Source organism: Danio rerio, chromosome 25 (assembly GCF_049306965.1).
Source record: "Danio rerio strain Tuebingen ecotype United States chromosome 25, GRCz12tu, whole genome shotgun sequence".
Lineage (NCBI taxonomy): Eukaryota > Metazoa > Chordata > Actinopteri > Cypriniformes > Danionidae > Danio > Danio rerio.
This window is the reverse complement of record NC_133200.1, coordinates 37,316,682-37,336,644: the sequence shown is the minus strand read 5'-3', so window position 1 is coordinate 37,336,644 and position 19,963 is coordinate 37,316,682. Positions and strand designations below refer to the sequence as shown.

Below are 19,963 nucleotides of genomic sequence, written 5' to 3'. Positions count from 1 at the left end.
TTCACAGTCCATATTTGGCCTTTATTTCAACTATATACAGTGTATCATGGCATGTCACAAAATAACAAAAATCACATCTGGTCAACCCTTTAAAACGATCACGTTGTCCACTGATGGTCCTCGAGGTCATATTGAACATCCTGAAATGACAGATCTGCACTCGTCGTTTACTTAATATCATTATTAATAGCTGTAATATTTCAATGCTGCATTATGAGGGGGAAATCACTCTTCCATTTTGGCGATTCAGAGAATTCATTTTGCAAATCTGCCGGCACTAATGCTCCGTCTGCATTAAAGAGTAAAGTCATCATTCCCTGAAGTGGAGACATGAAATATTACACTGGAAGAGTTTATTGATCGGCTGCTGAGCTTATCTGCTTAAAAGAAAACAAGGGTAACCTCACGTCATCACAAACCTGCTCGCACCAAACACTAAAATAAACGACTTTATCCTTGAAGACTTCGCTGACGGTCAGCCATTTTGTAGAGCCGAATGATCTGGGGGAAGTCTTGACAGGCTGAGGCTACATATACACAACAATGACTGCGTTTTTAAAAGGTTAATAGGTCAATGTTTTTAAAACGATGCGCGTTTACACATCCACAAACGTTGATTTATCTGTTTATACTTACGTTAAAAATCTGTGGAGTTGCTGAGATTTAAGTATGTTAACGTACTTCCAACTGAAACGGAACATTGAGAAGGGGGCGGGGCTTTTTTAACAATTTGTAACAGTAAGAGGGGCGTGGCCAAGAATACTGCGGTTGAAGCATCAAACTGACATTTATTCAGTTATATAACCGATTAGTTATTCACCTAAAGAATAAGAGTTCGCTAGCAAAACAAACAGTAAATTTTCATGCAAACTTTAATAGCTTGTCACTTTTGCCCCTGAATGATGGCCTACGGATGTTTAACGTACGCAGAGCAGTATAATAGTGAACAAAGGCGGCAACATTAGTAATATAATAAACATTTACTAATAAAACGTGCAATCCAACGCAAAGGATGCGCTGTATGTAGCTATTTATGTCTCAGGAAAGTTAAACAACAATAAAGTAGCTTGAAATCATTTTACAGCTTTTCGTCGTTTGCATCAAATTGTAGAAAATAGTATGGATAAGTGGTGTTGATGCCGATATTAATCAAATCAAAATCCAACTCTATGTAAGCTGTCATCGTTTTCAAAGACTCGTTTTTTTCAGGTTTTTACACCGTCACCACAAGCGCGGCATTTTCAAAAACATTTCTCAGTCACAAAATCTTTATGCGCCTACTTCGTAAAACAGCTGTAACAAAATAAAGTAACTGATCAAATTGTAGAAAATAGTATCAATAAACGGTATCGGATTCAATAACAATAAAATCGTAATATCCATGATTACATATGGCGTCATTATCGTCCAAGACTCTCAAGGCTGACGTTTTCAAAAACTCACATGATAACAGCGCTTTTGCGACTGGAAAACGTAAGTGAACAAAAAAACGCATAAAGCGTTTCCTCATTTTCGTCTGAATCAATAAAATTAAAATGATATCCATCCCCATTTACGTATGCTATCATCGTTTTTGAAGACTTTCATTTTCGGGTGCTAACACGGACACAACAAGAGTAGTGTTTTCAACAACTCGCGTTATTCAGTCACAAAAACACTTTTACCATGTAAACGAACAGGCGAAACGCATAAAACATTTTCTTGTTTTTGGCACTTTGTCCCGTAAATGACCCCCGAGTTCAAACTTTTCAGTCACAAAACTTTAGACCTACTTCTGTTTGCTTAAAGATGTTCGTAAAGTTACAATAAAGTAACAATAATAAAGTAACTTGACATTTTCAACACTTTATAGATCAAATTGTAGGTATTGTAGTTCAAATAGTTTGAATCGCTTAATACCTCCTCAAATGCAAGTTGCTTTGGACAAAAGCGTTAGCTAAACGATTAAATGTAAATTGTAGAAAATAGTATCAATAACAGTATCGGTAAGTGGAATCTGAATCAGTATCGATATCAATAAAATCTAAACGATATCCATCCTTAATTATGCAGGCGGTCATCGTTTTTAAAGACTCATTTTTGTGTGTTTACACATTTTTCAGTCAAAAAAAATGCTATTATCACCTAAACGAACAGCCAAAATACATGAAATGTTTCCTCATTTTTGAAAACGTCGTACTGTAAACGACCCCCGAGTTCAAACTTCCCTCAAAACGTGTCGAATTTTCATAAAATCAGCATAACAATTTTAATTGTGCACAGAAACAGAACAGTGTGTCGGTTTGAAATGACGTGAGGCTGAATAAATAATATTTAGGGTTTTGTTTTTAGGTAAACTAGTAACTGAAGTGTAAATCTGCCGTTCACTCCACATTAGTGGTATAAATGGCCTGGTGGAAATGTTTCCCTCCATCACTCTTGTCCAAATCCCTCAGTTTCCTCGATGGCGAATAGAAGCTTTTCTCGGAGCTGTTCCAGGTTTTTATACGGAGGCAAATCCAGGCGATTAAAGCTGAGAATGACAGAAGGAACAAATAAGTCACCGGTCAATGAAGGCATGTTTTAATAGTTGTTGTTGTTTTTTGTTTTTTTGAGCCTCACCAAGTGTGACTTCTAGGCAGCCATGTTTCCTTCCCCACTTTGTCTATGCAGAACTTCTGTGGACCGTTGCTTCCTAAAAAACGAGATCAATAAATGCACATTTAGAGTTTGGATAAGCTGATCAAACTTTTTTTTTCTGTGTAGTAACTCTATTATGCTTTATTAATAGTTCCATTAATCGAATACACAAATTATTTGATGTTTATATACAGAAATGAAAAAAAATCCCACTTCAGAACACTTGGAAATTCTCTGGATTTACAATTAAGAGTCACGTTTTGAGTAAAATGTGCTATCGCTTCACAAATACTTCTAAATTGTAAGCAAAAAAAAAAGTCATGTTTATTTATAGACAATACAATACCAATGCTTTAACCTCAGATAGGTCAAGAAAACAATATTTAGAGAGATATCCCTGATTTTCAAATACAATAAATGTGAACAAACAAACAAAAACACTTGGCATTTTGACCATTGTGATTTTCTAAAGAAAAAGAAAACGCTATTTTTATTTGAAATTTGCAATAAATTACGTTAATAGACAAAAATGTTAACATAACAGATGATATTTTTACTTTAATCCAAACTTAATGTTTTTCTAATAGCCAGGTATGTATATAAGGACCAATTAAATGTAGTGATGTCACTGGCCCACGAACATTTCCTGCTTGTCAAACTATTGCATAATTGTTACATGAGGCAATTTAATCATAACCTAGCATCATAACAGTGATCATGACATTATTTATCAGTATGTAAATCTTTTTGGATTCTGAGAAGCTATGGAAATTAAATATGTATAACAGGAACTTTGTTATTGTTTACATCCCTCAAAATGGTTTATAGTGGCCTTTCTTCTAAATTCCCAATTGAAAATGCTGTCATACAGAGCATAAACTTACATTTATACAAACTAACAAACATGACATCTATTATTACTCAAGTTTACTGAACTTTTAGACAACACATTGCTCTAACAATCTGTATTTAGTGGAAAAAACAATTGATTTGATTGAAGATGCCTTATTTTGACAAGGAAAATACCTCCTGAATCACAATATATTCATTTGAATTTGTTTAATCAGACGTTAATAATATAAAACACACAGTGATACAGGGTAAACAGCGATCATCTGACTTTATTTTTAAAAAAGTGAGTAAAACATTCGCCCTAAAACCATTAAGTAAATGAAATATATGCGTGTAACCCTGCCGATCCTACACCACCCAACACACTCCGAGCTGGTATTGAACTGGTGACCTTCCGCATGGGAGTCGGTTGCTCTACCAAGGAGGCTAAAGACCATGGCCTCTAGCGTCTGTCATTAGAGCACCTTTAGAGGTCAGAAGAGTGAGGTTTACCTGCACAGCACTTACTAACTAGCCTCCGTTACACTCACCCCCTAAACCTCACTCCCATCCGGGTCACGGCACCAATGCAAACCCGCCGGTCTTACGCCAACCAACCCGCTCCGAACTGATATCAAACCAGCGACCTTCCTCATGGGATTCGGTTGCTCTAACAAGGAGACTATCCATTTTTGCAACGCCACAGCTGAGCAACAGCACAAACTACGACAATGATCACCCTCAGGTACTGATTATGGGCTTTATTCAGGGTTAAATGCTTGAAAACTAATTTACATGACATTTATGGCCATACTGAAAGTGGCGGCAGACTTACCTCAGATGTTGAAAATAAAATAACTAGGAGATCAGTTTTAGAGCACACAAAGTATGTTATAGACTATTATATACCTATCAGTTCAGCAAATCCTCCAACCGGCAGTCGACAAGTTCCTGTGACGAACTGGAGGAGTCGGATTCTCTTCTCATTGTCCATTTCCTTCACCACCTGCAGGACACAGTAAACGCACAGTAAAAACACAGTAAAAACAGCACAGAAAGGCACACACGAGGCTGAGCGAGTGCATTACCTGCCAGAACCAGTGGATTTGTTTGCTGTTTTTGGTGTAATGTCTATAGATGGTGTTCTTCTGCCAGTCGTTCAGATCAATTTCTTGCATCCCGCACAACATCAGCTGAAACAGTGGACACACCGTTAAGCGTATAAAACATCTGATCATAAACAGGTAAAGCTGAAGATGATGCCTATAATGACGAAAATAAATAATAATAAACAATATGATCACTGACAGCCAATCAGAATCCATCCTGCTTTAAAAACAGCTGAAACATTTAAAGTGACAGAAATACTGATGTTGATTCATATATAATAAGCATCATTGGTGTGATCGACCCCTTATTCACATCCTTTTTCTCGGTGATGCCACTGTTATTTATATCTCTGTACAGAAGAGAGTTTCTTTGACATTTAAGTAAGGGATAAAGTACATCTTGGCAGTTGTTTTGTAGTGACAGTTGTACAAGACTGAAAGGCTTTATTTTCTGCAAAAACAACCATTTGGAAGTACATTACCCTGCTTATTACACAGATACTTGCCACTAAAGTACTAGAATGAGCCTGGATTATTAGTTTAATTGGTTGTTTTCTAGGATTAACATACCTCACAATGTGGTGATTGACCAATCAGAATTAAGTATTTCAGAGAGAAATACTTTTTTTCATAGCAAAAAAAAGCTTGACTGCACTGAAGCACTGTTGTATAGGACTCAAAGGCTGTATTCTGCGAAAAACAACTGTCCATGATGTACTTTATCCCATTTATTAAATGACCACTTGCCACAGAATACAAAAGATTAGACAAAACATTTTTCTAAGCTGTAACAGTTCATAAAATGTCTTTAATTAAATGCAAAGCTGACAAAAGCGAAAACAGCTGATGGAGTATACACTAACCTACGCATCATTCAGTCACAAGATGGTGCCAAAGAGTAAAAACGCAAAGCTGACAGATACTAAACTGGCTGAATAAAGCATATATTAACCTATGTATTGAATTCAATCACAAGATGGAGCCAAACAGTCAAAATGTATAGCTTGACAGAGAAGCAGATACATATGAATGTAAATGTGTATATATTTGAGCGTATTTACTGACAGTCAAGGTGATATGAAGTTCCTCAATGAGCGCGTTTTATTTAGTGGTTGTTATCTTGGGATAGCACACCTTGGAATGTAATAAGCATCCATAAATGTAATCTATAAATTAGGAAACGCTCACCTCTAATTCTTTCTCATCAAAATAGCGCAGCCACTCTAGAGGCACAACCTCATTGAAACCATCCAGGAAAGCTTTCGTCTGTTCCTCCACGCCGCGAGTGAAGCGCCAGTCAGTCAGCAAACTGCAGAGAAAGTTGTTTAAAACCAGTTACAAAAAAATTAAAACTGGTGTAACTTAATTTTAAACAAAATCAGATTAAAAAAAAAAAATGTTCGCAGCTTTTTGAACAAATTTCTTCATTTTAAAAAGAGTTATTTCTCATCACTTATAAGCATAACAATGTCACTAATACACTTATTTATAGTATTACATTCTCTTCACAGGGTGGTTTATTTATTCTACTTTGATCAAAGTATGAAGATGGTTTTCGTGGATTCTAAGTAGAAACAAACAACTAGCCAAAAAAACACAAACCTTAAAAGATAAAGACAAACAAACAGTCCATAATAAAAATATTGACTTAGTCCCATGAAGTGCTTTGAAATGTGCTTTTATTTTGAAATTGAAAACTAAACGTAATCTCAACTGAAACAAAGATAGGGCCGGACACAAAGTAGCCCCTCCTCTTTATAAAAAACAGCCAATAGTGTTTTATTTTTATCACCGCTCTGCCGGTGAGAGTGGTTGAGCTCAAGCACATCAAATGAGAAGCGCCTCGAAGGGGGCGTAGCCTGTCAGACACTAGAGAGCATTTGATTGGTCAGAAGATTAGATGAGAGACTGAGGAATGAAATGTCTTCTAAATGCGAATGTTGTCTCTGTTTTGGAGCACACTAGCTTATAGATATCTAACATACTGATGCTAACATCTACAAAAACATTTCTTTAATTTCATGAAACCTTTAAGGACAATGATGCTATCAAAGTTCTATAAAAAGTACCCGATATATTCCTCCTTGTTGTCCTGAGTGACCAGTTCATTTTCTCCATCGTCCTTCAGCTGGTGTGTCGTCACCTTGCCCAAAATCTCCATGTCCTGAGCAAAGTAAAGCTCCACGCCGCACTCTTCCAGATCATTCTCTCTGTGAACATATAAAATGCTATTATTTTATTGGATATTACTGTTTAATAAAACTGTTTTGTTTGAATGCGCCAAAATCTACTGGCTATATTTAGTGAGAAATGGATCAAACTATTCATTTTCCAAAGAGGGGTGTACTCATTTATGCTGAGCACTGGATTACTGAATACATATAATGGTAAAATGAATATTGATACTCACTTGACCCACATGATGGAGTTGTAAAACTCTGGGTCGATGGACTCCAGGTCTTTCAGCGTGGGCTTCTTGTTCAGCATCCGCTTGTAGAATGGCAAAGTGAAGCCTGTGTCAATGAACTTCCCATGATACAACGCCTGTAGAGAGACAAGCAAAGGTAAAAGCAAGAGTCATAATAATACTCTACGTATATTTTAATGCAATCAATGTAATGCAATTAACATCGAAATTATTAAAAATCTACATTTATGAATGTTTTCTTGTTATAAAAACTGTTCAATGAATTTATACTGAGGTGAGAGGAGCCATAAAATATTAAATAAGCCAAAAGATATATAGTTATAATAATAAAAATAAAAATAATAAAAATATTGAACAAAGACAACATTTCTTTAAAAAAACATGTTACATTTTATTTGCATTAAAATATTTCATAGTATTTTACATAATAAATGTCAGTCACACATTTAAATTTATTTTTAAAAGTTTATTAAAGTAAAAACTGTAAATATTAAAATAAATAAATGTTTTTGTGGGTGTGTGTTTATTATTTGTTTATTTATTTATATATTATTAATTTGCTTAAATATTTTATAATTATGCACAAAGCTTTAATAACCACATGTAATGTTATTACTCAATCATAATGTTATTATTTTATTAACAGACTATTTTAATCCAGCTCTTTTCAATCAGGTTTAAAACTTGGACAAACTTTTTCTTTTTTTAAAGCATGAAATGAGACCACACACACACACACACACACACACACACACACACACACACACACACACACACACACACACACACAGATTTAATTCTGAGTGCTGTAAACACAGTATGACCTCATGTCTAGAGGCTGAGCTGATGGCAATTACACACACTCTTGTCACGATTCAGTTGCACACTTGTCTTTTATGCTTAAACTCTGCGCCATGGTTTAATGAATTAGCTCAGATTTGCATCATCGAACATTCCAGGCTTGTATTGTGTTAAGTTTCCTACTTTTCTCTCTCTCTACATATACAGGCTTCATAAACAGAGAAATGTGATGTTGTTGTAAAGCGACAGCAAACTGTTTAATGTAGCAGCACAGAACTCTGGGAACGACCTCCAAAAACAACACAGACCCACACAGAGCTACAGTCTGCTCAGAACAGGCGAAAAAAATAGGACAAACATTCACGAAGGGAATCAAAGTTGAGTTCCTGAAGTAAAAAAATAATGCATTTGAAACTTTCATCACAGGGAAAAGATGTTTAAGATTAACTTAAAGTTAAGTAATCAAAATATTAAAGAAACATCCCGTCAACAGTATGTCTTTGTTGATCCTATTCTTATTTTAATTTATATAATTTAATATGTTATTTAATGTAACTTGTTTTACAGCAAATTATCTGGTAAAAATAATAATATTATAATACCTAAAATGCTGTACAGAGACTATGAAATGGATAATTTGTCATATTCATACCTTATGTAAAATATCTTCATTTGTGTTCAACAGAAGAAAGAAACTCCTAAACGGTTGAAGCCACTTGATGGCAAGTAAATGGCGTGTAAGCTCTCATTTTTGGATGAACTGTGCCTTTAAGAAAATTAGCTCCACCCACTCCCATGAACTATTGAAATTACCATAATTAAAATCAATTGTTTTCAAAAAGACAAACAACTTCAAATAAAATATTCTGTAAGATAAAACCCTGAGGCTGTCACTCCTGGCTGGCTCGCCAAAAGTTAAGGACATGACCTCCTGGCTGGCTCGCCACATATATAAAAGAATATAATAAATCAAGCTCTTTCAATGGGATTGTTTTACTGTGTTTAATTTGCATAATTTATTACCTAATTTATTATAAATGTATGTTTTATATATGTTTTTATAAATGGGAAACTATGAAAGGGAGAATTCATCGAAAAATGAAAAGCTGGTCAACCAATTTTAAATCACCTTTCACTTGTGAGTTTCTTTTTTCACAAAAGCTAAACTTTTTCCTACTATAGATATTTGCTTCTGATATCTAAGATTTTTCAAAATGTCTTCGTTTGTGTTCAACAGAATAAAGAAACTCATAAACGATTGAAGCCACTTGATGGCAAGTAAATGATGCTCAGGTTTTCATTTTTGGGTGAACTGTCCCTTTAAGAAAATTTATTTTAGCTCCACCCGCTGCAATAAAGTATTGAAATAACCATAATTGTAGTCTATCATTTCTATAGAGACAAACAACTTTAAATAAATGATTCTGTATGACAATGTTGAGGACGTCACTCCTGGCTGGCTCACAAAAAAAATTACTGAGCACATGACCTCCTGGATGGCTCGCCAAAAAAAATTGAAGAGGTCACCTCCTGGCTGGCTCTCCAAACGAAAGAAACTATGATAAATCAAGCTCTTTCCTTGTGATTATTTCACTGATATCATATAAAAGTGGAATCATATTTTAGGGCAGGACACTAAAAATATCCAGTCCTTTATTTTTTAAATTGCATCATCTGCAATGCTTCATGGGATTGTAGTTCTTTCCATCATGAAACCTATTAGGATCAGTCCATTTTTAAATGGTACGATTTTCAAATCCTTTCAGCTTCAAATCACAGTCTGGAAGCTTGTTATTCTTCTTACACATGCTTGATTTATTATATATTATACATGATAAACATTGCTAATGCACTAAAAAGGTGTTCTTACCATGGCAATGAAACGTCCGATGAAGCGGAAGTAGGTGAGGTGGTCGGGGTTGATTGAGGAAGCAGGGTTAATCTGAAGACAGTAGTTGTTTTTACCGGCATACTCAAACAGACAGTACATGGGGTTCAAAACCTCATGAGACAGCAAGAAAAACCACTCCCTACAGACATAGAAAAACACAAAGATAATGTCAGTAACAGTAATAAACAGCACTGCAAATTTTTAAATTCCTTCAACTTAACATTGTAAGGCTTTGAGTTGTTGACTCAACTTTAAACAAAAGTTCTGTATTTGACAGAAAGCACTGCACAATATATATCATTATACACCGAACACTCAAAAAAGCAAAGGGAAAGGAGAGAAAACTTTAGCATTTTTAACAAAGGCACAGAAATGACATTTTACAATATAAATATAACAATTAATTTACACAATATTTAAGAACCATAGCAAAAGCAATATTTTAAAAAAATATTTAATTTAAACAAATAGTAATAAATGTATGAAACATTGATTCTGATAACCCTTTTGATGAAAAAATAAAAACAAATTGAACAACTACTTTAAAAAACATACTATCAAAATAAGAGGCCCCGATATACTTCATGCACAACAAAAAATGTTGTGGTGGAAAAACTACATTACCCACAATGCTGTTCAAAAACTCCACCAGTTAACTCAAAAGAAAAAAAAAAAAGTGCAAGTTAAAAAAAAAAAAAAAAAAAAAAAAAAAAAAAAAAAAAAAAAAAAAAAAAAAAAAAATCGCCCTGTGTGTACAATCCTTTAATCTCTGAAAAAGGGTTTCAACCTTCGAAACAAAAATATGAAACGGTCACAGCGAGTATTTCAGGGCCGAAACGAAATAAACTCTCAGCTTCCATCATCTGTGAAGAAAGTATGTTTCCAAAATGTGTCAAAATACGATTTGTAAGAAATTTGTGAGGTAAAAAAGTACTAGTTGGATTTAGGTATTTCGTAGGATTAGCCAAAATAAATAAGATTGTACTTCATAAGTGCTAATAAACAATTTATTATCTTAAGAATAGGTAGGTAATAAGCAGTAAATGCTGCAAATGTTTACTTAAACTAAAGCGTTAGACACTTTTTTTTTTTTCCATGACTTGCAAATTCATTAAGCGCCATCTACTGTCAGGGAGCGATTCTGCACTTTCTGCTTAACGCCAATGAAAATTGTTTGGGAATAAATGCGGAAAAACAGCTCTAAAACACTAAAGATAAAATTGAACGGGAAGTGTCCCAGTGGTTATGATACTTTTTTTCTGAAAGTGTGTTCCAAACTTCAAAACAAAAAGAAGAATTGTTAGATTAAATTGGGCCGAAATGAAAACTTTAAAGAAAGCCTTTTCCCCAAAAAATAATTTAATAATATGTTTACATTTTTAAATACGTTAAAATAATTTTAAAAAACAATTTGTCGCCAAAAATGATTACATTTGCTGAAACAGAGAAAGTTGTGAGGTAGAAGTTGTGTTTCGGTATTGGATAGGATTAGCAATGTAAAAAAAGATTGTGCTTCTTAAGTGCCAATAAACAGGTAATAAGTAGTAGATGCTGCGAATTGTTACTTAAACTAAAGCGTTAGACACTTTTCTTCCATGACTTGCAAATTCATTAAGCCCCATCTACTGTCAGGGGGTGATTCTGCACTTTCTGCTTAACTAAAGATCAGATTGAACAGGAAGTGTTCGGGTGTGAATGATACTTTATTTTTAAAAGTGTGTTCCAAACAAAGAAGAATTGTTACAGAGTATATCAAGGCTGAAATGAAATCTTTAAAGAAAGCCTTTATCCAAAAGAATAATTTAATACGTTTAAATTTTTAAATATGTTAAAATGACTTAAAAAAATAAATAAATTGTCTCCAAAAATCAATACATTTGCTGAAAAACAAAGTTGTGGGGTAGTAGTTGGGTGTCTGTATTGGATAGGATTAGCAATGTAAAAAAAGATTGTGCTTTTTAGGTGGTAATAAACGGGTAATAAGTAGTAAATGCTGCGAATTGTTACTTAAACTAAAGCGTTAAGGCTGATTTTTACTTCTGCATCAAGCGAATGCGTATGCTACGGTGCAGCCTACGCGTCGACGCATAGCCTTTGGCCGTGGCTGACGTGCACCTCTCAAAAAATGCAACTACACGTCGCAACTATACGCAACTAAGCTTTGTGATTGGTCAGCTTGGTAGCGCTGACGAGCCTGGGTGGGACCGATAGCTGCGCGAGCCGATAGAGCGATTGTTTACAAGTGTGAAGTCACATGAAGAAGCTCCAGATGGAAAGTTTTGTTTTGTGTTTACCTCATAGTTAGTTATTTCACATCCGCCAGTTCCTGCCTCAAAATGAGCGAGTTTGAGCCACTTGTACATTAAGGAAGCGTTCAGAAAAAACAACACCAGCGAAGAAACTCGACACAGGAACACAAACACCTCACTGCCAACTAGCGTTTCGAAAGTGTTATTGCAGAAAAACAGAAACAGTGCGCAGAAGTATAAATGCACAGCTATGTGCGCCGTGGGTCACGCCGATGACTTGGCACAGAAGTATAAACCAGGCTTTAGACACTTTTCTTTCTTGACTTGCAAATTCATTAAGCGCCATCTACTGACAGGGGGTGATTTTGCACTTTCTGCTCAACGCCAATGAAAATTGTGATTTAATGTGGAGTATATCGGGGCCGTAACTCTAAGATCTGTAAAGAAATCCACAAAAGTGCCATACACAATGATGAAGATGCAGACAGACTGAACAAAAACACAAACACAGACACGTCGAAAATCAAAACCGGTCCAGCAGCAGAACCCAAGATCTCGGAGCCCGACGGGACAGAAGGTAAAGGGGCAAAGATGATTGAGGGTGAGGGTGTTTATTTTGGCACCACAGGGCGACGCAGACACCTCCAGACATCCCGTCCGTGGTTCTACCCTGTGGTAGAACAGCATGACGTAACCTACCATAGGGTAAAACCACTGACGGGACACAGGAGACAAACACAGACACAGGAAGACAACTACATGAGCTCCAGCAGACAGGCAGAGGAACACCACAGAACTCCCCAAACAACAAACACTGAACAGGAGCACCAGGATGACGGACAACGGGATGCTACAGGGTTTGACTTGCCTGGCGATTCCTCCGTAATCCAGGCCTTCCTCTCCTCTCATGATTATGTAGAGTCGCCGGCGGAGGTCATACGGCTTCATGTTCATGATCTGAGGAGAAACGGGACGGTGTTGAGGGTATATTAGTGGATTACATGAACAATATGGATATGTTGCACGGCGATGTTTGTACATGTCAAAAGATCAAATAAAAATAATTATCAATTTGTTTCATAATACAAATCAGCAAATAATGCATTCCCATATTTAAATTTCCATGAAAGAAAAAAGTATTACATATTATCAAATATTTCAATTCAAGCAAAAAATAAATATATATTTACTTTCCTCAATTTATATGTATATGCATTATTACCCATTGGGTCATAAAAATAATCAATCTAACTATTCTCTTTAAATAATCATAACAATTTTAATACATTGTTGTTGTTGTTTTTGTTATAAATATCTATAATTTGGGAACAATTATATCCTTTGTTATCATTCATTCATTTTCTTGTCGGCTTAGTCCCTTTATTAATCTGGGGTCGCCAAAGCGGAATGAACCGCCAACTTATCCAGCGAGTTTTTACACAGCGGATGCCCTTCCAGCCGCAACCCATCTCTGGCAAACATCCACACACACACACACTCGTACACTACGGACAATTTAGCCTACCCAATTCACCTGTACCGCATGTCTTTGGACTGTGAGGGAAACCGGAGCACCCGGAGGAAACCCACGCGAAGGCAGGGAGAACATGCAAACTCCACATAGAAACGCCAACTAAGCCGAGGTTCGAACCAGCGACCTTCTTGCTGTGAGGCGACAGCACTACCTACTGCGCCACTACCTCGCGTCCTTTGTTATTATTTCAAAAATAAAAAACATTCCTTTAATTTTTCATATTAATTACATTTTTTTGTTTTATCTAATACCATTTTATACCGTTTAATTATAAATATTTACTTTCAACATTGACAATGTATATGAATATTTGATTGTGATATTTGGTTGTAATTCTCTCTACACTTAATACTCGTTTCCATTTTTCTTTTCCTCTTTTATTATTATCATTATTAATATTTATCTTTTTTATTATATATTTTGTTATTATTATAATTGTTTTATTCTCTTTTGTAAAAAAAAGAAAAGAAAAAGATAATAATATGTAACTCTGTACTGATATAATGTTTGTTTTTTCACAATAAACTAATTAAACAAAAATAAAAAATAAAAGCTTTGCAAAATATCAGATTATAAAAATTCCTATATAATAAAAGTTATAAAAGTCATTAGATGAAGCTGAAAAACTGCATCACCCTACATTTTCTAATAAACTAACATTTTTTTTTAATTATTAACAAGTTTATCACCAACTTTAAATGCAAACATTTACATTTCTCCATCATTTTCATTCCAACCGTGTCACTCACAACACTTCATTAGATTTCAGTCCCTCGGTCTGTTAAGTTCACAGACTTGTTCAATATTTATATACACATGGCTTAAAATCAAACTTTTGAAATTTGTAAATCTTCCAATGCAAAACCAATCCTTCTGAAAAAGTAAACGGCGGTGATGTGCTCTTCACCTGTTGAAAAGAGTCCTCAAACAGAGTCTGTCTGGACACCGAGATCTTCACATGACTGGGCAGAGCATTAGACTGTGTAAAGAAAAGGTCATATGTTAACTTGCTGACGTTAACACTTCAACCAAGATGTAAAATAAGTCCCTAGAGTGTGAAGTTTCAGCTCAAAATACAACACAAATAATGTTTTATTGCCTCTTTTATGCATAATTGCACCATTTTGGTGACTGTCGCTTTAAATTTAAATGAGATTGTGCTCTTGTCAAAAAAGGGCGGAGCTATAAATGTCTGCATCAGCTTAGTGGCAGATTTAAAAACACGAGTAATGTTTTATGCTAATGAGGGAGAGATGGCCACTAGGGGGCGGGGCTTTCCCCCTCTGATGACATGTACAAATGAAAGATGTCAATCAAAGTGTTTCTGCAGGCTGTTTTAATCAAGTGTGATTATAAACGATTACATTTATGAATGTTTACTATTATAATTTGGATATATTCACAGAATCTTGCCACACAACTGTGTGTAAACCCCTTATAAAAGTGATTTTTGCATAATAGCTTCCCTTCAAATGACATTAAACCTAAATTTAGATTGATTTGATGAACTCACATGACACAAGAAGCGGAACTGGTGATATTTCCACCTGAAGCTGCGGTCATACGCGCCCGGAGAGCCACCCTGTCTCGAACTAAACAGGAAAAGACAGAAAATAAAGCCAAAGCACTATGAGAACATCCTGACGTCAACTATTCCATGATTAACAGACATGAGCAATGAAAGGAAAACAGGATGAACTCGACTTTAGTTTACTAAAATCTCCATAAGGCGTAATGTGGGACTCAGATCAGAGGAAGGCGCTGTTATTTAGACAGATTTAGGATGTGCTACAGGCTTTTTCGCTTCACTTTGGAGGAAAAAGGAAAGGCTGAGGAATGAATCCTATTTTATGTCAACAAAAAGATGCATGAAAGAAACAAAGGAGGAGATACTGAGAGAAACAAAGGAATATTTTGTGCGAGTATATATGTAGTAATATAATATAGTAGTGGTTGATCATTTGAATGTGTTCATGTTTTGTTGTTAATGCTTTTGTGAACTCGAGTACAAAAAAAATGGCAGTACAGTAAATATTGTGAAATACTATGACTATTTAAAATAGCTGCTTCTATTCAAATGTGTTTTTGAAATGTACTCCAGTGTGTCACGTGTCATCTTTCAGAAACCATTATAATATGACGTTCTGCTCAAAAATAAATAAGTAAATTCTGATTATTACCAATGCTGAAAACGGCACACTATTCCTGTAAACACAGTGTACTGTACTTATTGCATCAGGTGCAACTAATTTATAGCAAGATCAATATTTAGAAGAACAAACAACATAACAGCTTCATAAATCAATGAGACTATACTAAAACACTTCCCATTTTGCTTTAAAAACATTAAATATGACTGTCAATATATGATGAATTCATTTGAATTCCTCCTGGAGAGAGCTTTTTAAAACCGAACGTCAGTGTATTCTCATAAAATCCTTGTCTAGTGGTCTTTAAACTCTCACATTAACAAAATACTGTATGTTTAAATGGTGAGTGAGGTTTGACAGTGCGTGTATTATATTAATTACTATATTAATGTAGTAAGGACATATTAAAGTCCCAGTAAATACATTTATAAAAGGGTAATTTCAATAAAATCAATGAAACTACCTAGTTATCAGATTCAAGAGTGACTTCTGAAAGACGACGTGACACTAAATAAACTACATTGTCATATACTGTTGAAGTCATAATTATTAGCCCCCCTGAATTATTAGTCTTCCTGTTTTTTTTTTTTGTTTTTTTTTACCTAATTTCTGTTTAAACTAAAATAACTAGGTTAATTAGGGTAACTAGGCAGGTTAGGGTAATTAGGCAAGGTATTGTATAATGATGGTTTGCTCTGTAGACTATCATGAAAAAAATAGCTTAAAGGGGCTAATAAAAACTGTGTTAAAAAATTAAAAACTGCTTTTATTCTAGCCGAAATAAACCAAATGAGACTTTCTCCAGAAGAAAAAAAAATTCAGACACACTGTGAAAATGTCCTTGCTCTGTTAAACATCATTTGGGAAATATTTAAAAAAAAGAAAGAAAAAAGAAATCAAAGGGGGATTAATAATTCTGACTTCAACTATACATGTATATTACAGTATCATTGACTAAATAAACACATACAAACAAACAAACATGAGAGAGTTCTTTCAAAAACATTTGACCAAAAATTCATAATTGAAGAATTCAGATGAAAAAAACCTACAAATGCCGTTTAAAAATTTTTCAACATTAATATTTTCAGGTTTAGTAATTTAATATTTGTGGCAATGAGTATTTTCTTTAAAAGACCTTAAACGTCTCATGAAGTGCTCTGAAATGTGCATTTGTTATTCAAAATTTGAAGTAACTGAAACATGAAAAGCGGTGGGACATGTGGTAGCTCCTCCCCTTAAAAAAAACAGCCAATAGCATTTCGTTTTAACCAAAGCTGGGCCACTGAGAGCGGTTGAGCTCAAGCGCATCAAATGAAAAGCAAATGAGAAGGGGTGGGGCATGGCTGACACTAGAGAGTATTTGATTGGTCAAACGATTAGATGAGAAACTAAGTATGAGGTGACAAACAAATCATTGATCCGTTCAGGTGGAAGCGACAAACTTCAAGCTTTACATATTTAGATCTTCTAAATGCCAATTGTGTCACTGTTTTGGAGCACACTAACTTATCTTCAAGATTAACATACTGATACTAACATCTAAATAAAATTAAATAGAGACGTAAACAAAAGAAAAGATGCTCCTTTTAGAAGAAATTTTCAAAGCTTTTGCATCTGAACTCTTCAACAATTTTAAACTCAGAAATTTACATGAGATGAACTTCACTGCGCTCTAGATTTACTCAGAAAACTCATTGTGAATTGGTCAATTTGATCGGTCAGTCAGTCTGAGCTCTATGGTGTGTGATGTTTACCCTGACTCAAAGCCCGGCCGAGGGTCTTTAAAGGTGGTGGTGCGAGAATTGTGGTCCACAAAGTATCGCACCCCCTCTGCCGTGTACTTCATCTCCCAGCCGGGCGGCAGGGGAGGCTCCTGGATCATCCTGCAAACGGAGGAGGGGCAGTGAGAGCTACGCTAACCTTACGCTACACATGCTGCGCTAAGATGCAAATGTGCAAATAAAGCAAAACATAAATAGAAAAATGAGCAAACAAACAAATAAATGTTTGGCTGCTTAAGTGGATGACGGTGCGAGAACTCAGAAAGAGCTAGCGCTAGAGGAAAACCGCAGTATTAAGTATCAATGAGCTTTAATCAAGATTACCTTAAGTCCGCGTGAACCGGAAGACTGTTATTTCAGTGTGTGATGTACTTGTGCAGGAACTGAATATTAATTAGGCAGGGCTTTTTTTCCCCTCATTGCAAACTAAGAATAAGGTTATAAATATTGATATATATAGTTGCTATGGAAACCCTTGAGTTGACATCAAGATTACTTTCTTCCTCTAAAGTCTGCACGAGTCGAAAGACTTCTTTTTTCCCAGTGTGTTGGGCGTGGCTTATTTTGTGCATCATTACCTCATCCGAAACTAGAAATAAGATGGGCGTGGTTATGAATATTAATATATATTTGCTATGGAAACCCTTGGGTTGACGTCAACAGAAGGATCGTCACTCCAAATGTGGAAGCGAATACTCAGATTTTGAAAGATTAGCAAAACACTCACATTTTTTCAGCGGTTAAATAATTAACAATGTGAGACAGCTAAACTAATTTTGTAAGTTTTGTTTTTACGCAGACTTTAAAAGTAGTTGACCACTTGGATATTCTCAATTTCGCTGGACTTGCTAGGCACGTGTTTGAGTGAAACGTTACAATTTAGTAAAACAACAATTATTATGACAATCATCGAGGATAATGAGGATAATTTTTCATTTGTTGTGACTGAAAAATCAGGGTTATTTCACCAAATATTGATCTGGAAACTCTTGAAGTTCAAAAATTGGTATTATTTTGTCTAAAAATGAATGAAAATGTCTGAAAATGGCATCTTTTCGGTTATTTTGACCACCATTGTAATAGTTTGTCATTTTATGATTTACTCAAACATGCTAGCATAAATTGTAAATCCAGAAAAACTGAAAAATTTCCAAATGATTGATTTGTTTATTTAATAGCTTTCTGCTGTTGAAATATTTAAGTATTTTAATATATAATATATTTAGCATATTAATAAATATGTTAATTCATAGCTAATTTACGTCATAGCGATTTTTCATGAAAGAATGGAGAGGAAAAAAAATAAAAATATATAGATTTTTTTTTTTATTGTTGGTGAATTCTTTATAATTTTCTGTTTGGTACAATTAGTTTTGTAATGTAGATTTTCTTGTTGTTTAATATTTTTTTAAAAAAAAGTTGAAATAATGCCTCACAATTTACAACCAAAAGTTTACAGGTTATCCGTAAAACTTTAGGATTTAGCTTTCACTTCTGAACTCCACTATTGCATTCTTCTTAAAGTTTGTAGTAATCTGTATTATTGTCAACTATATATTAAAAACGGTTACTTAACTAGTTTCAGAGTAGCTTTTTTTAACCTCGGTGAACAGATGTTTATCCACGACAGACACTATTTACCGAAACTGGAACCAGTTTGAGTGTAATGGAGTGTGTGGTCGTGATTACCCTTGGGTTCGAGGATCCTCCCACTGCGTAGTTCGAGTGTTGTGATTGACATAGTAGACTCTTCCATTGTCCTGACGTTTCTCTATAGAAAAAAAAAAGAACAAATACAGTGTTTAATTGTCATTACCTACAGAGTTATGTTTAGTGTTTAGAAGGCTAGCCAATTTATTTGAACAGTTAAAGCTTGTTTACTTGAGTAACGAGAACTATTACTATACAGTCGTAAAACGATGCACAAAAATATTCGATTATTATTATTAGCACACTGCCGTTTTGTTGTCATTTGCGTTTAAATGCTGGAGCACTACACTATACGTGACGATATGGATTCTGATTGGCTTTCGATATTTGTTTTATTCATCATCTGTAAAAACATGTTTTGAAAATAATTACAGCGTTATTATAGTTCAGCTGTGTCGTTATTAATATATTTATAGTGCAAACTTGATCATTATTTGAATTGAGCGATTTGGATTTTAAAAACTGCATGCAGATTTCCACAGATATTTTAGGTCATCATTGAGTCTATTTATTAACTTATGTAATTGTGTGTACATTTATTTATTCAGTTTTTGTATTAATTTCAGAATTATTATTGAATAATATGAAAATGATGTATTTACATTGAAGTTCGTAAAGTAATAGTTTTTTAGTGTATATATTATATGAAAAACTTGCTTTATCAAACAACTGGACTTAATTTAATTTGAATTGTAAACCTTAAAAGATAAAAGGTTCTTATTTTTTTATTGATTGTTTTAAGTTTGATTACTATATATTCTCAAAATCAAACAAAAAAAACTAAATATCACAAAATTTGCAGAGATACAGCAAAAAAAGTGGAGTAAAGTTCAACTGAGAAATAATAATTGATTATT

The 19,963-nt window shown here is 34.6% G+C and overlaps 1 protein-coding gene and 1 non-coding gene across 10 annotated transcripts in view; both read right to left on the bottom strand.

Annotated features, from left to right (window-relative positions):
• Nucleotides 1-19,963, bottom strand: part of wwp2 (WW domain containing E3 ubiquitin protein ligase 2) — a 55,932-nt gene continuing 35,969 nt past the window's right edge. For 6 of the 9 annotated variants that reach the window (XM_073942155.1, XM_073942158.1, XM_005163171.6 and 3 more), the window contains 13 exon segments: nt 19,086-19,167; nt 17,370-17,498; nt 14,976-15,054; nt 14,370-14,441; nt 12,797-12,885; nt 9,659-9,818; nt 6,970-7,103; nt 6,629-6,769; nt 5,748-5,868; nt 4,539-4,643; nt 4,360-4,456; nt 2,602-2,674; nt 1-2,512 (listed from right to left, as the gene is read on the bottom strand). In XM_073942155.1, coding sequence (XP_073798256.1) covers nt 2,413-2,512; nt 2,602-2,674; nt 4,360-4,456; nt 4,539-4,643; nt 5,748-5,868; nt 6,629-6,769; nt 6,970-7,103; nt 9,659-9,818; nt 12,797-12,885; nt 14,370-14,441; nt 14,976-15,054; nt 17,370-17,498; nt 19,086-19,167 — 1,382 coding nt within the window. In that variant the 3' untranslated portion in view covers nt 1-2,412. 9 annotated transcript variants of the gene reach the window in all.
• On the bottom strand, nt 12,563-12,667 carry mir140 (microRNA 140). Its single transcript, NR_030088.1, has one exon. It is a non-coding gene; the product is annotated as a microRNA 140 (primary transcript).